Source organism: Rhinolophus hipposideros (assembly GCF_964194185.1).
Source record: "Rhinolophus hipposideros genome assembly, chromosome: 11".
NCBI classification, from domain to species: Eukaryota; Metazoa; Chordata; class Mammalia; order Chiroptera; family Rhinolophidae; genus Rhinolophus; species Rhinolophus hipposideros.
Genome location: NC_138057.1, coordinates 69,850,510 through 69,867,462, shown reverse-complemented (window position 1 = coordinate 69,867,462; position 16,953 = coordinate 69,850,510). Strand labels below are relative to the sequence as shown.

The following is a 16,953-nucleotide window of genomic DNA, read 5'->3' as shown; positions in this document are numbered from 1 at the left end:
GAAATCATGTTTACCATATATCTGGTCACTCTGCCACCCAGTCAAAGTGACACAGGAAGTCACCCATCACATTTGCGTCCTGCGTGTACTCCTAGTTTCTTTGTATTGCTGATTCTTATTACAAACTATGGAAATACCACGTATGATTTGTACCATTCACCAGGTACTGCACATTATTCTAGTTTGGGGCTATTTTAAACAAAGCTGCATGAACATTTCAGTATACGTCCTTTTTTCGTGAATGTGTATTTTTATTTCTTTCAGGTAGAGATATTTTATTTTCTACTGGGGGAAGTTTTGGTCATGTGGAAGGTACGTATTAACATTTTTATCTTTATAATAGTACCAAACTTTTTTTTTCAAATGATTGTGCCAAGCTATACTTACACCAGAAACATTCAAGAAATATTTGTCAAATTAATAAATTATTGCCTAATTAGTTATTTTCTTGACAATGAAGAAAGAAATCAGAGGATTTCAAATTTCCACAAGATAGTTCCACAACAAATTTTATTGTGATAAATTTTTTCTTGCTCCTTAATAAAGTAACAAGAAGGGTCAGTGTGCATATCGAATTCATCAGCAAACTGCTTTCAGAAATTGAAGTCCTCAGATTTATGACTGTTGCAAAAATAAATTTCAGCACAGTGCTATACATGTAGTTTAAAATATCATAAATTTGATAAAAAAGATTCAAAGTGAGCAAGATAGGTAGTATGTTATTAAATAAGAAAAGATGCTTGTATTTCAACCACAAATAACAGATTTTGGATACATACTGCTTCACTTTTCCGTAATATGTTACAGAATATATCTTCTGCTATATTCTAGAAAAGTGTGTAGCCTTCCATCGGGGCAAATTTTATCACCGTCTTAGCGCATTTGGGCTGCTATGGCAAAAGACCACAAACTGGGCAGCTTATAAACAACAGAAATGAGTGAGAGCCCTCTTCTGGGTCATAGACTTCTCATTGTACCCTCAGGCAGATGCACACGGGAGCGCTTTGGGGGTTTTTATAAGAGCATTAATCCGAAACATGAGGGCCCCATTCTCATAACCTAATCACATCCCAAAGGTTCCACCTGCTGACATCATCACTTTTGGGGGTTAGGATTTCAACAGATGAATTTTGGGGAGACAAACACATTCAGACCACATCAGTCTCACATTGTGGTTGTTTTCACACTGTCCGTGAAAAGCAAAAAAAAAAAAAAAAACCCACAAATCTCAGAGAATGATTAGAAGATTGCCACCAATGCTGACTAAAATCCCAAAATCTGTCTCCCCAGTATCCTGGCAGACAAAATGAGGCAGAAAATTTTCAGAAAATGAACTGTGTTTCTCTTATGTCTTCCATGTCCAAAAGCTCTGCAGGGATTCCTAGGTGTTCAACAGGTGCCCGAAAAAGGGGACTAAACTGATCTTTATGTCCTACAGGTTATTGTGAGCTGAGATCACTTCACAGGACACCAAGGAGTTTGTTATTTATGGCCTGACTTGATTGAAAGATTCCTCAGTGACGTCTGTAAAACAGGAACTCTAATTTTCTCTATTTCCAGGGGAAGAACTGAGGCTTCGAGGACTTAATTGGCTTTCCCAAGGCCACGCCGATGACATCGCTGCCATGAACCTGGCGTCCATGGCAGATCGAAGACCCTTATCTTCTATCCCCCAGCTCTGGTGTTCCAGGACTGAGCCTCATGCTACCAATGGATTTTGTACATTCAAAAATATTTCCGTTTTGCTCAATAGTAGGAGGTTCGTGATCTGAATCATAATGTCATCCTTTTTCATCACTTCTTTCTTTTCACCTTTGTAGAGGTAGCCTGATGTCCGTGGTGGAGGTGTGAATTAAACTTACAATTCCTTATGACAAAATTTCCCAGGCCATGCACGAGATTGTTTATACATAATAATCTCATCAGGGGGTGATGAAGCCTAATTAATTACTGTTTGTAAAGCAGCCTGAAATATGAACATGAAAGGCTGTACCAGAGTCTACAGTATTGGTGGCGGTATAAGCATGATGTGTACAGAACTAACAAAAATGACATATAGCCACAGCGGCAGGGAGAGTCAGTGGGGGGGGGGGCATAATTAGTGGAGCACCTGCATACTCCTGAGATGCCTGGGAGCCACGGGTTCAAATCCAAGCAGATAAACCTGTCTCTTCATCCTCTGGCTGCAATCAGATGAATGGATCACAACCAGGGGCAGCCTCAGCAATAGCTTGGATTGGACCTGGACGGTGGACTTTGTATATCTTTCATTTTGAAGGATTGTGTTTCTAGCAGACAGATCAACAGAGTGATAGTTCCCTGGTCACCTTCATTTGTAAGGCCACACCTGAAGCTGTTGTTCACATTTTAATAGGAGTTTGCATTCCCTTGAAAAGAATATGTAGGCTGTCATTGGAATTGTGGTTAAGTCAGAGGCTGAGGTCTGTGGACGAATAAGGGGGTATGGAGAAGTTCAGTGACAGAAAGTAACTGCACAGGGTGATCTGATCATAAATTCCTAACTGGACAGGTCAAGGTAGGTAGTCACACCTCAGGCATGTAACCTCTTTAGTAAAAGGTTTTAAGCCAGCCCTGCCCATCGTTCTTTGCATCTAGGTTTACACACCTTGAAAGGCCCAAAGTGATCCTATTTTCCAGACCCCTCAAAGGCATAATAACCCTCCAGGGTCAGGGGAGCACATAACCTTGTTAACTATCTTATACCTTGCTTTCTTCCACCTTAACGTAATCTTCCTTACATTATAGCCCTAATTCCAAGTGTATAAAAGAAACGGAAAAACTGTCCTTTTCCAGAGCATTTGAGATCTTGTTTCCCACCATATTGTCAGTTTGGCTCAAGTAAACTCTTATAAAAATTCTCTACAGGTTCAAACATTCTTAACTTGACAGGTCAGATCTGGGTTCCAATTCCTTCTCCTTGCTAGTTCAATTAACTTAACATCTTGAGCCCTCATTTTCATCATCTAAAACATGTTGTGTTCCCAATGGGAGACTTAAAGGAGTGCTTAGGAGAGTATCCGACACATTGTAACCATTCCACAATGAGGGCTTTAATTGTTCAGAACAGAGACTTCACCCTGCACCTCCTAACACCTTTTTTTAGGAAATGAGCAGTCCCAGAGAAGAGCGTTTGTTTAATGGAGGCAAAAATCTCAAACTATGCTTTACTTCCCAAACTATAAAATCACCAGGATGCCTGGAGAGAAACTGAGTTCCCTATCATTATAAGATTTCACAAAAAGCTTGGATTATTTTATTTATTCATTCATTCATTTGAGTGTTTGTTTATTTTTGAGAGCTAGCTTTGAAATGTACCTGGGGTTGAATGTGGAGAGATCAGGGTTGAAAACTCACCTTACTCACTCACTGTGTGATTTTAGGGTATTTTCATCTCCTGTAAGAAGTGGGGTCATATATTGTTATGGACTGAAAGTATCCCTCCCAAATTCATATGTTGAGGCCCTTTCTCCCAATGTGATGATGTTGGGAGGTGATTAGGATCTGATAAGGCCATGGGGGGGCGGGAAGTCCTCATGATGAGATTAGTGCCTTTATAAGCAGAGGAAGAGGCTAAGACTTTGCTCTTCCCATGAGAGGACATAGCAAGAAAGCCGGCCATCTATAAAGTCAAGAGGGCTCTCACCGGAAACTAACCATGCTAGCACCCTAATCTCAGACTTCCAGCCTCCAAAACTGCAAAATAACTTTCTTGTGTTTAAGTAACTTCGTATATGGTATTTTGTTACAGCAGCTTGAGCTGAGCTATATCTATACCTATATGCACATATATATCTCGGTCTACATATCTACATTTGATTATAGGTATTGATATAGATACGTAATGTAATTTTGAGACTCAAAAATGTCACAGTCCTAACCACTTGCTGACAGGAAGGAGATGGTCAATAAATACTAGTTTTCATCTCTTTTCTTTTACTGTAAAAGGCAGTACATTAGCTTTAGTTCCTTATTGGCCAAATGCCCGTTTTGGTTCTTGGACAACAGAGTTGGATGCTTGACAATCATTCCAGAAACTAAGGTGTTTGGGGATAAGAAGGGAAACCTCCCGATGAAAAATGTGTATCTGTATGTGCAGTTCCATTGTTGTTGTTGTTGTTGTTGACCTGCATTCAGAGCACCTGCAGGTAGCAGGAGTGTCATTTACTGGTATCTCCTCTTCAGCAAGAGCTGGAGTGCATGCTCATTCACCAAACATTGCTTTTATTCCTTGGAACAAAATTGCAAGAGACTTCACCTTCCTCTAGCGGGTAAGCCGAAACAGCAGGAGTGGTGAGTGTGCTTCACAGTGAATTCTGATTATAAAATATGCTTAGCAATTTATGAATATGGATATGACTTCTGCAAACAAAAGGGCGTATGGCTCCCAGCTGGAGGAGACAATATTTAAGAATGCAATGGCATGGTAGGACCTACGGTGAGAAAAGAAGTTCAAGCAGAAAGGAGTTCAAAGGGTCCAAGAGGGGGTAAACATAGATGCAGATTAAGAAGGAGGCGGCAAATGGAGGCTGCGGGAGACAGACTGGCCAAGGGGAGTGTGGGAGGTAAACCAAGAGGGATCAGAGCAAGTGAGAAAGGCAAACTGGGAGCCCAAAGCAGTTAAGAAAGAGGAGAAAGAAGAAATAGGTCAAGGCCACCTTGCACTATTAAAGTCTACGGAGAGAATGGGGCGAAAAAATCCTTCATCATGAATTGAGAAACAAGTTGTGGAAGTCTTTCCTGTGGCATTTAAACTAATAAATATGTATAACTCTGATGGGCTGTACGGCGTGTGGTATATGGAAACACAGCTATTTTGGGTGCATTCAATTAAATAATGCTCAGTGGAATATAGTCAGGCCTCCTCTAGAACTGATCTCATGACCAAGGGAAGAGAATTTCTCAACTGCTTGGAAGTTTGCGTTAGGTTCTGAAACTTGAAACTTGGGCTGATCTTCAGGCATGAATAGAATTTTCTACATGGCTTGGTTGGCTCATTCAGACACTAAAATAGCATAGGAAGAGGGAAAAAGGAAAGGAGACTGACATTTCATGAGGGCCTACTATGGTCAGGCCCTTTACATAATCATTTGATTCGTATTTTCCAAAGAATGCCGTGCCTTTGTCTCTTTTGATTTTTTTTACCCACAAGGAGAGTGGCATGATTCTGTCGCATGTATCATGTTATTTTTAAGTTTTTTGTATCCATTTGGATAATGGGGCACTAAAGCATAACTTTCCTACTCTTAATCCATGTGGGTAATATGGACATGATTTCATCTGAAGCTCCAGGGATGGAGAACTTTCATCAGACCATCATATACATCTGACTATAACTGTCGTTGATTAGTTCAGAGATGACTAAAGGACCCAATTCATTACTCACAAAATTAAAACATGAAACCATAATGAGAACCCAGGAACAATCAGGGACCCAGTTTTGATGACTATTTTTAATCTTCTGAATGTAGTCCTTCTCAGAGAATTATTTAGTAGTTAAAAAAGCAAAGCAAATACATATTCTCTCTGTCTCTCAGTCTCTCTGTCTCTCTGTCTCTCTCTCACTCCCTCCCTCCCTTCCTCACTCACTCCCTCTCTCCATTATGAGTTGGGTTCCATCACTTGTAATCAAGAGCTCTGACTACCACAGAGTCCATGACCAATACTTTTGTGAGACATTGAATACTCCATACCCTTTCTGAAGATTCAGAATGCACACTGACACATAAAAGTCTTATAAAGTTCTACCATAAATAAATCTGTTTTTGTTTAATCCAGAAATGTCCAAACACATTGACCATGCCAGTTTTTTTGTTTCTTGTTTTTGTTTTCCAGAATACCTACTTATATGCTCTGTGGCATTTTATAGAACATTCTTAAGAATCTGCTGGGGAAAGTATTATTATTATTATTATTATTATTATTATTATTTACATATACGTAATACCAACGCTTAAAAAGGTGACTTACATGATCCAGATTTCAGAGCAAATGATAAAGCTGAGAGATGAGATAAGAACCCAGATCTACCAATTCTAAATACCTGGGTTCAGCTCCTTGATACTCAAGGGAACCCAAGAAAATAGCTAAGAAATTGGAGCCCACGCCTCATTTATTTATTGTTTCTAGAAATTAATCAAATAGCATTTGCCAAGATTTCTGTGGAACCACTACCTAATATTCAGTTCCTACTAAAGCTAAGCCCTGTGACCTCACACAGGTCCCCTTTTATTTAGTATTCATCAGGTAAATTTTGGCAACCTCTGTCCAATCTTGGCAACCTCTGTCCAAGTCCTGGTACCTGCCTCCCAAAAGCTTAAGCTCTAGCTTTTTCAACATTGCTCAGCAAACAGGTAAAAAAGTTGGAATTTAAATTCAGATCTCTAAAAAGAACACACGAACAACTCTGGTCTATTTCCTCCTTGCAGGTAAGATAGGAAATACAGAGATATAACATTTGTCCAATGAACATGTGGGGATGTTCATGGAAGAGGAATCAGAGATGTGCAGACGAAGATTTCACAGTAGGAAGTGTTCCGTTTGGGCTGAAAATGATCAGGGGTAATTTCACAAGGAGGTGGCTTATGAGTTGGGTTTTAAGAAATGGGTGAAATTTTGACAAATGGGAAAGATCAGGGAGAAACATTTCGGAGCCTCTGAGATCGTCTGCAAATATTGCTTTATTCCTCGTGGGCAATGAACACATTGACATCAACTTTAGAATGTGTTAACTTCTCAGTTAACTAGTAAGTATCTTTTCCTAAAAGAATGGCTGGCAGAGACCAGTGTTCAGATATGCTCTTAACAAAGCTTCTCAGTCAACTTGACCTTAACTCAAGGGCTTCTACAATTCTAGATGAGAGGAGATTCTTAGATGTGCAAAAATTATGGAAAAATACCCATTTTGAATGTTCCTTGTGAGCAAGAGGGGCATGTCCTGGAGAAGGGTCTTCCTTAAGATAAAAGTTTTTCAAACTATCTAGGGAATAATTCCCAACTCTGAGTTTTATTTAGCTCAACCAACACTACCAAATGAATATGAGAGCATTAGGATTTTCACATGAGGATGTAGGTTAGGTGTTTTCATAATAACAGTATTTATGACTCAGCTGCATTGTGTAGGTGATACCCATTCATTATCTCAATAAACCTTATGAAACATGCTATTAGTGCTATTATCACCCTTCCCCCCACTTCACAGATTAAGTCAATTAATCTTCAGAGATTAATTATCATATCCAAAGCCACAAGTTAGATACAGATCAGATCTTAGATAGAACTCAGGGTCTCCAAATCCAGAGGCCTTGTTTTGAATTTTTATGCTTTTTCCTTTCAGGTTGCCTCCTCCTCTCCATATGCTGCGGCAGCTGATTGGCACAGAGACTTTCAGCCACCCAGTGAGTCACAACTTCTCAAATAGAGTTTATGCTGAGTCATGGGGAACAAATCCTCCCTATTATTTTCAATGACACTGGAGGTGGACAGGAAGGAAGAATTAACGAAAAGTCAGGTTTACAGGACTTTTCAAAAATAAATAGAATTGTACTAACTATGGGTATATCCTATATCCATTTAAAGAGTGTACAGAAACAGTCAAAGGCAGTTACCTGAATATGGTTGACAAACTGCTATCTTAGGTTCGTGAAAGACCTGCTTAACAGTAATCTAAAATGATTTGTCATAACCATACAGATTCCGTGAAGCCGTACCTTTCTTGGCGGTTAGGTCCCAATAGTCAGCACTCAAGGCAAAAAGAAAAAATGTGTACAGTCTAAATTATCCTTGAGAACTCCTCAAATAATAGCAATTACAACCATACCTATATAGTACTTACCATGTGCCAAATACTTTATTTAAAATGGCATTCAAGCCTCAGAACAATTCTATGAGGAAGTCCAATCATCATCCCCATTTTATAGATGAGAAAACTGTTAGAGAAAAACTGAGTCATTTGCCTGATAGCCTATTGTTATTAAGCGGTAGCTCTGGGAGTTGAAACTCCCCAGCCTGGCTCCAGAAACTGTGTTCTTAACCATGATGCTCCACTGACTACTATCCATAAAATGCAGTGTGCTATGCCTTATCTTCGGGGCTGACTTGGTGTAAGGGCCATGGTGTGTCATTGTTTCTTTAAACGTCAGATGTATGTTCATCACGGTGAGATGCTCTCACCACAACGTGAGGACAGCTGATTCATGTATCTCTCCATGATGCGAAAACAGCTGACACACTCTGGAGCACGCATACATCAAATGGACTGCTGAGAAAATTACCCAAATTAAATTTATTTTTATTCTCTGTCTGTGTTTCTCTGTGTGTGTGTGTGTCTGTCTCTTCCCCTCTCTCTGTCTCTGTCTCTCTCTCACTTATTCTCTCGTCTTGCTTTCTCATAAAGTTGGCATGTGAGTAATTTCAATGTGTTTAGTTTTACACTGGTTTTTGCAGAAAAGACCCATCCCTCTCTTCATGCTACCATCACTGGAAGTCCCTGAAAGTAGAATGTGTTTAGAATGCAATTCCACTCTCTTTTGTGAATTATTCTCCTTTGACTAGAAACTAATAGTAAATTGATTCCAAAATTCTTCATAAAACATTCCTTTTTCCCCTCAGTTGAAACCCTGTGGCTTTATGTATGAATATGCTTAGCTTCCCCCTAGATGCAGATGAGCTCCTGACCCACTCACTCCACAGTGCAGACTAGTGACGTCTGAATTACTGAGTTAACTTCCCTCAGATCTCCTGAATCAATTCTTCAAATACCTGCAGCACACTTTCCGTGGAGGTGGGTGCAGCGGTGACAAAACAAATCCATGCAACAGTCCTTGCCCTTAAGGAAAGGCAAGATTTACAAACACGAATTAACTGGTAAATAACAAAATACATTCTATGCTACTGAATTTGATGTGCATAATGTGGATAATTTGTCGGAAAAGGAGGGCATCGTCCATCAACTAAATTTTGACGGAAATTCTCTTTAGAGGAGGTAAAAAATGGAGCAAAGTAGATACCAGTGTTTTCTGAATAGCTACAATAATGATAATAGTAATGATAATGAATTTCGCTGAGACCTAGATGCTCTAGAGCCTCTGCCAGCTGCTTTACGTACACAATCCCTGATAGTCACAATGATTCTGCAATTTTGGTGTTATCAACCCATTTTGTAGATGAGTAAACTGAGTCCAATGCATTTCAGGAACTTAATCAAGTGTCACCGCTGGGATGCAAACCCAAATGATGCTTCCCAATCTCTATCTTTTCTTGCCCCTGGTGTTCAGTGAGCCTGTGCTGGTTCAAAAGACGATGCTTTATTTGCATGGCCTCATTTATTAGATGCACTATATCATTGGTCTGTTCCATATATTTTATGAAGTAGATAGAAAAAGTGATATTAGCTCCATTTTGTAGAGGAGAAAGGAGAACGAGGAAGGAGAACAAAGCGAAAGGACACATGAATTACCTCAATGCATGGTCAGTCATTCAGATATACTTTGTGCCATGTACTGCGAGGGAACCTAGGAGTATGCGGTCAGCGAACCTATGATTCCTGAACTGGCAGGGCTCAGAATATTGAGCCATTAATTACGTCATCACAGAAATACACATTTCATGGCGAGCTGGGATAACTGCCATACAGGAAAGGCCGAAGTGCCCTGAGCTTGTGCAGGACAGGGACTGGCCATGCGAGAACTAGAGGAAGACGCTCCTGGTGGGAGGACCTGGGAACCGGCATCTGCAGGAGGTGGGCAGAGTTAACTAGTTGGAAGTGGGGCAGAGCACGAGGGGCTTGCTGGAGACATTCCGGGAACAGACAGATAGGAGGTCAGTATTTGTGGTGCTCAGAGGGCAAATGCAAGTACTACTGCAGGGCTAGCGGGATAGAGCCTGATTGCACCCAGCCCTGTGTGCTCATGGACGTATTCCTTGTTTTCTACTGTAGAGAAGGGGAAAGAGCTTGAGTTTTAAGCAGAGGGGTGACTTTTGCATTTTAAAAGTGTCCCTCTGGCTGCAGAGGGAGAACACACGTATTAAATGAGAGATGCAGTGGAGACAGAGAGGTGGGAAGGAGGCTCTTCCAGGAGTGGGGTAGGGGGGAATGAGGGGCGGGTGTGGTGGCCTGAACTAGGTTGTGCCACAGGGATTGAAGAGAAGTGGGTGGATTTCAGACATAAAATTAACAGGACTTGGAGCCTGATTGACTTGGGGACAGAGGACAGTCTAAAGAAATGCAGAGCTAGTCACCTGGGATCCCAGTCGAGGGCTGCATACAACGTGACCAGGCCTGCTGGAGCCAGGGATGGGCTCTTAATTTAGATCTTCACTCTATCTGGGCAACGAGCAGCGAGCACCGGGACTAGAGGTACGGAAACAGGGTAGAAAATGAGGTCACTTCCCAAGTTCTGCAGTGGTATTTTGGATGCTGGACTTGGACTTGTGGGGGAGGGGTGTGTGTATGTGTGTGTGTGCATGTGTGAGAGAGAGAGAGAGAGAGTGCGTGAAAGAGACAGAGAGAGAGAGAGAGAGAGAGAGTTAACTTTTCTTTCATGCCCCAGTTTCTATGAGCTGCTCTGTCTTTTGTGTTCTTTGCCAAGAGGAAAGAAAACAGATTGTTCTTGCTCAGAGCATTCAGCTGACTCAACTGGTGCCAAACCAAAAAAAGCCCTGAGAACATAATAATAATTGCTCATGTGTACACAGCACTTTACAGTTTACAAAGGGCTCCACATTACACTCATAAAACTGTAAACCCTGTGAGGCAAGCATCCTACTATTAATTTCCCTTCAATGTGAAAGACCAAAAAAAATAAAATAAAATAAAATACTGTTCCGAGAGGTTAAACGACTGGCTTAAGCCTTAGAGCTTATTTGTATCAATCAGATCTGACTAGTTCTCCTTCCACTGTTGACGTCAAGCTTGAGTTCACTGTGAAGGGTCCACCTATAACACGAAGGACGGTGTACCGTCCTTCCCCATTCACAAAGCCCTTTCACACTGGACTCTCACTTTCATCATCACAGCAGGACTCAAGTTACCATCCTCATTTCAGATGAGAAAACAGAGGATCGCAGGTACCTAAGGTCAGACAGCCAGCAAGTAGAGATGGAAACTAAACCCAGTTCTCCTACTGACCTTTGCCTCCGCCCAGGACTACAGTTAAGCTAAGGGTATGGGACCTCGGGTTCAGAGAGAGCGATTTAAATGATTCAGGTATGAGGGCATTAAGGATGCCGTCACTTAGAAATCTCGAGTCTAGGTTAAAGCTCTCAGCTGAATGAGCCCTGGTCCGCAGCAGTGAGGAGTGGCTGGGTTAAGAGCAGCTGTCACTGCAATCTCCTAATTGGAAATAATTGGGATTCTGTCTCAAACCACAGAGCCCTGATTTAGCCAGCTCAGCCTCAACCAGGAAGCATCTGTTACCATCTCCAATGGCAACGGTTCAATCCCCACTCCAGCACACCATTCTTCCCTGCCAACTGGCAGGCTCTTACCACTCAGAGCCTGCAGGCTTCTAGATCCAGCCCTGAGGCCTCAGGAAGAATCACGTTAAGTCAACTTCCCAAGTTAGGATAAGGGGAAGAGGTGGACGAGGGAAAAGGCATAGCACGGTGCTGAAGTCTCTCCTTTGGGTAAAGGGAACTAAAGTTTCTGAGGACGTGCCATGCACTCTTCTGGGAGAGTCATACGTGCAAATTTATTTCCTAACACAGTGAAGCAGGAGAGAATGCCTTTTGGCAGAGGAAGAAGTAGACTCAGAGAGGTTCTACTGCTGGTCCAAAGTCACACAGCTAGGGAGTGGTGGAGCTGGGATTAGATCTCCTGCTGTTAAGGCTATGCTCCTCTCACATTTCCACTCTTCACATTTGAGCATCTCTGTTGTTTTAAGACTCTCTATGGGAGTTCTTCTGGTCTCATTTCTCCCTCTCTCACTCAGGGCAAAGATCAAGAGCCATCCGCTCTTTAAAGCTCTCCCTTTCCCCTAAGGTGAAATTATGGGCAGATAATAGAGTCCCAGAACTAAGAAAGCTAGGAGGAGACTTTGGACAAGAAATCCACTAGCACATAGTGGTTGTTTTTATGTCACCTTCCTTGTGGATGCTGGAAACAGTCTTCTGTTTATTATGTTAATGAATCCTCAGTGATTCTCCATTTGCTTATGTATAATTAAGATGGTCTTTTAAAAAATAACCTCCTTCTAAGAGTTTGGGAAAACTGAAGTGTTTGTTTAGGTTGGTAATAACTAATAACAGAAAATATGGCAACTGCTTCCAAAAGAACCGCAAGACATAAGCTACCTGCTGGCTCTCAGAAGATATTGTGAGATAACCCCAAAGCACTGTGGGATTCAGGATAAGGCAGGCAGTCGTCCTATTCTCTTCCAGGCAACCTATTATGAGGCCTCCCCAGTGCCACATTTTGAGAAGAACGTTGACAGTTGGATCAGGTCCAAACAAGGGTTCCTAGGTGACAAAAGGGCTAGAAGGATCCCAGACAGTGCTCATTAAAATGAATGAACTCCTCTGGGCCTCCTTTCCCTGAATTAAAAAATGAACAGATTCAATGCACTTGGTGTGTCTCAGTTTTACTCCTTTACCTGTTGTTGGTTTGTTTGTTTAATGAGCATGCGATAGAGTAATAGATCTCGGATCCCTCTGAGGATATATGAGTCACGTATGGAATGATCACGTGCCATGTGGGTGTGCCGGGTGCAATGCCAGATGCTTAGAGGACATTGATCAACGTGGGCCTTGGTTTCATGGAGCTCACATTCCAGTTGTGTGAGATGACGTAAGCGAGAAAACCAAGATATGGAGAAGGTAATTTCAGACTGTGATAGGGGATATCAAGAAAACAAAACAGGATAATGGAGGTAAGGGAATAAACAATGATGGAGAAAGTTAATCATTTCGTGCCCAGCAGGTGACATTTAAGATCTGAAGGACCAGAAGGAAGCAGGCCAGCCCAGATCGGAGGCAGGGCGTAACAGGTCGGGGCAACAGCGGCTGCAGATTTCCTGAAGCAGGAGTCAATTCGGTGTGTTCTTGGAACAGAAAGAAGGCTGAGGTAAGAGGGTAAGGGGGCAGTGGTAAGAAATGAGGCCATAGAGTAAACAGGGGTCTAACACGTAGGGCCTGTTAATGAGAAGGAGTTTTATTCCAAGTGTGATGGGAGGAAGCCATTGGAGGGTTTTCTCTAAAGGAGCGACATGATCTTTGTGTGTGTTATCTGCAACGGAGTCAGCTCCGACTCCTGGCGACCCTATGAATGAGTGAGGTCCACCATGTCCTGTCCTCACCGCCCTGCGCGGCTCCTGTAGACTCAGGCCCATGGCTTCTTGGGTGGAGTCAATCATCGCATCTTCCTCTTTTCCTCTGTCATCTATTTCCAGCATTATTGTCTTTTCCAAAGAACCCAGCCTTCTCATGATGTGCCCGAAGTAGAACAGCTTCAATTCCGTCATGTTTGCCTCCAGCGATGTGTCGGGCTTATTTTGCTTCAGGACCCACTTGGTCATCTTTTTGGGGGTCCAGGGTAGAGCTCTCCTTCAACACCATACTCCAAATGAATCAAGATTTTTTTTTTTTTCTTCCTATTAGCCCTCTTCACTGGTCAACTTTCACAACCTTACATAGTCACTGGGAATGCGAGGGTGTGGATGACCTTAGCCTTGGTCTCTGATGACCCATCTTTGTCCTTGATGATCTTTCCTCATTCTTTCATTGCTGCCCTTCCGAGTCTCAGCATCTTTTTGGTCTTTATGACCAAGACAACAAAGACATGACCTCCATGCAATGAGAAATATGGACCCCATGCCTACTATAATGTGCATAATCACAAAACTGACTATTGTCTCAGAGGCTCCCTAAATCCCATTCATATTCCTCTTCAATTTCATAGACTTCTAAGACGCCTTCTCATTCTTATACAAGCACATTTGCGGGAATGAGGACTGTTTGGCTCAATGGCAATAATTAAAAACAATCTTTGATCATGTAAAGAATGCTGAGCAAATGAGAGTTTGGAGTGATCAAATGGGACGTAACCCATGAGAGCCGCAGGCTCCAGGTTCCCACCCCTCTTACTTCACACCCCCACCCCGGGCAGTGTTATTGCATTGGGAGTTTCCTGCTGGGAGGGAAGACAAAAGTTGTAACAAGGACAAACGTTTATAAGTGACAGGAAGGGAAGACATACCTTCTTTTAGTCAAGTCCTAACTTCCTTACCATCTCTTCCATGAAACATTTCCAAATGCCTGTTTACTACTATGTATTTGCAAATATATTTCATTTCTTCAATTTTAATGTAAGCCCTTAAAGTGCTATAGCCCTGCCTGACTTGTATTTAGATGGGGCCTTGCCTTTCCAGGTAGCCTAAAAACATCTCTAAAGTAGGGACTACGTTTCCTCATTTATTGTTCCCAACACAGTGCCTGTATTATGGGCTGAATTTCCACACACCTCCTCCAAATTCATATATCGAAGTCCTAAACCACAGCACTCAGAAGGCGATTGTATTCAGAGATAGGGCTTTTAAAGAGGCAAATTAAGGTAAAATTAAGTGATATGGATGGTCCTAATCCAATGCAACTAATGTCTCTATGAGAAGAGGTTAGGGCAAAAACATGTGTGTGCCCTTGCCAGGGGCAAGACCATGGGGTGACACAGGGAGAGGGTAGTCATCTGCAACCCAAGGAGAGGAGCCTCAGAAGAACCAAACACTACTGACACCTTGATCTTAGATTTCCAGCCTCCATAACTGTGAGAAAATAAATCTGTTGTTTAAGCCACCCAGTCTGCGGTAATTTTGTTATGGCAGCACTAGCAACTACCATAGCCTGCCATAGTATATATGATTTTTCTGCTTTTCCTACGTACTACATTGTGAGCACATCAAGGCCAGCAGTTGCTAAGCTTTGTGCCCAAGGTTCTCAGAACTAGGCTTAGCACCACGTGAATGAATCTAAACATTCATTAAAATGGCAGGCCCAGACAGCTTGATTTCCTGAGTTCACTCCATTCCAGCACAAGAGCCTGACTCTTCCCTACCCGGATTTAGAAAAATCACGGAGATGGTCGCAAGCGTAAGATTCAAGGTAACAGGGCTGAGGGTTTAGGAAGCACTGAGAATGGCTCCCAGGAGAATATTGAGTCCATTCAAAGGGGCAAGTGATTAGGGAAACACACTGAGGTTCACCAATGCTTGAAGGAGACTGCCCAGTCCCCAGTATGGCAGAAGGGGAAGAGTCTGCCCCTCTTTCCGTGCCAGGCGTGTCACTCTTCATCCACTTCCTAGCTTTCTCCAAAGCGGGGAAGAGTTGTTGGTCTGAGTGGTCAAGTCTGTGTCACTGACTGAGCTGTGAGTAATAGTAAACAGACTCACTGCGCCTTAAAAAGGAGGGACCGGATGTTGGCATCTTTCTTGCACGCCTTTTACCTCGTCAAGACTCAGAGAGCACAGGTTAGACCCGTATTCCCACTGGGAACGAGCTATATCTTTCTCCCCCAGGCAGGTCTGAGCATGTCAGCTCAAGTTAGATTTAGGGAGCAGGGGACATGTTAAGCTCTGAAAGTAAGCAGAAATTCCAACTCAGCTTTTCACTCGAGAGCTCCAACTATGTTATTAGAGACTGGAACACACATTCACATACAGTAGGGAATTTGATTCCCATGGGGTCATCACTCCTTGTTTATCTTCAAAACACAGTGGGCAGGATAGGAACACGTTTCAGGTCCCTGTGGATATAACCCTCTCTTTAGCTACCCTCTGACCTCACAGCTCCAAACCCTCCCCCGTGATGTTTGCACAGAGACAGTTGGGCTGCACGTCTGTGGGTGGTTTAAGATCCTGTGAATTACGCAGATCCTGGCTCTTCTATCAATTATTCTGGTCCTTCATGTGGGCCTGCGTGGGTTGCAGCATGTGGTTTCTGGTTCTCGCCCTGCAGGGGCTCTTAGCAGCCTGACCTTTGGAGTCACGTGTTCACGGAATCACTTTTCTTAATTTGTAATGACTCCCCACCCCTGACTTTTCTCTTCTTGACACCCATTCTGAGCAGTACACTGATTCCTAATCTGCACAGCTACATTCTCAGGTTCCCCTTCTCCCTCTCAAGTGTGAAGTCCATCGCCTAAAACAAATCAAGTGTGACTTTCCCCCCTTTAGTTTCATAATCATTTTAAAACACTGATTTGTTTCCCCAAGTAATAGGGACAGTGCAATATTCTAAAAGGGTAATGAAAACAGGAGAACTGTCCTTGCTTTGAGCATTGAGTTCACTTTCACTTTAAAACACACACACACATATCTATATATACATACACAAACACATATATATCTTGCATAAAGAATGGTGTTCACAATAAAAAAAATTAGTTACTAGAGATAAAACAAAAGAAAATAAACTATACAAATGTATGTACAGCTATAGATGCAATTTTATTTCACAGTCTACTGGCAGAAATAGTCTCCTGAGGTCAACGGCTCTGAAGCTTTCTGTCCCCATTCTAATAAAGACCCAATGGCATTTATGCAGGATGTGCTGCCAGGTAATTTCTGCTGCGGCTGTTTCATTTCTATAGTTCCCCAAAGCCAGAATAATGTCAACTTCTCTAAAAGCAGAAATCTGGGAAGAGCAAGGCTGCTATATACCTGTCTTCCCTAAGTCATGGAAGAGATAGCCGCTGAAAGCAGAGGGTGGTGGAGCAGGTCTGAGGAAATGCACTGGGTCCCCTTCCTATGTATGTCTGGCAGGATCACTCTGCCCAGCCACGACGGTGGCATGTGGTTTGGTCCATGCTTTACTTCCCTCAATAATACAAGTCTTTGCCAAATAATACGACTGAACATCTACAGCTATATTTAATTATAATTGTCACCCTTTCTTAGCATTAAGTTTCTCAGTTGAAATATGCAAATATCAAATAATAATGAAACATTG

At 42.3% G+C, this 16,953-nt stretch overlaps 1 protein-coding gene across 3 annotated transcripts in view; it reads left to right on the top strand.

Annotated features, from left to right (window-relative positions):
- LOC308504517 (uncharacterized protein) overlaps nt 1-8,316 on the top strand; it is a 16,306-nt gene extending 7,990 nt beyond the window's left edge. For 2 of the 3 annotated variants that reach the window (XR_013994381.1, XM_081065270.1), the window contains 3 exons: nt 265-312; nt 1,561-1,759; nt 7,355-8,316. Coding sequence is in view for 1 of the 3 variants with exons in the window: in XM_081065270.1 (XP_080921396.1) it covers nt 265-312; nt 1,561-1,759; nt 7,355-7,487 (380 nt within the window). In the remaining 2 variants the exon portion in view is untranslated. Of the gene's footprint in view, nt 1-264; nt 313-1,560; nt 4,795-7,354 lie in introns of those variants that run through there. The other variant, XR_013994382.1, reaches the window with a different exon arrangement.
- The last annotated feature ends 8,637 nt before the right edge of the window (nt 8,317-16,953 follow it).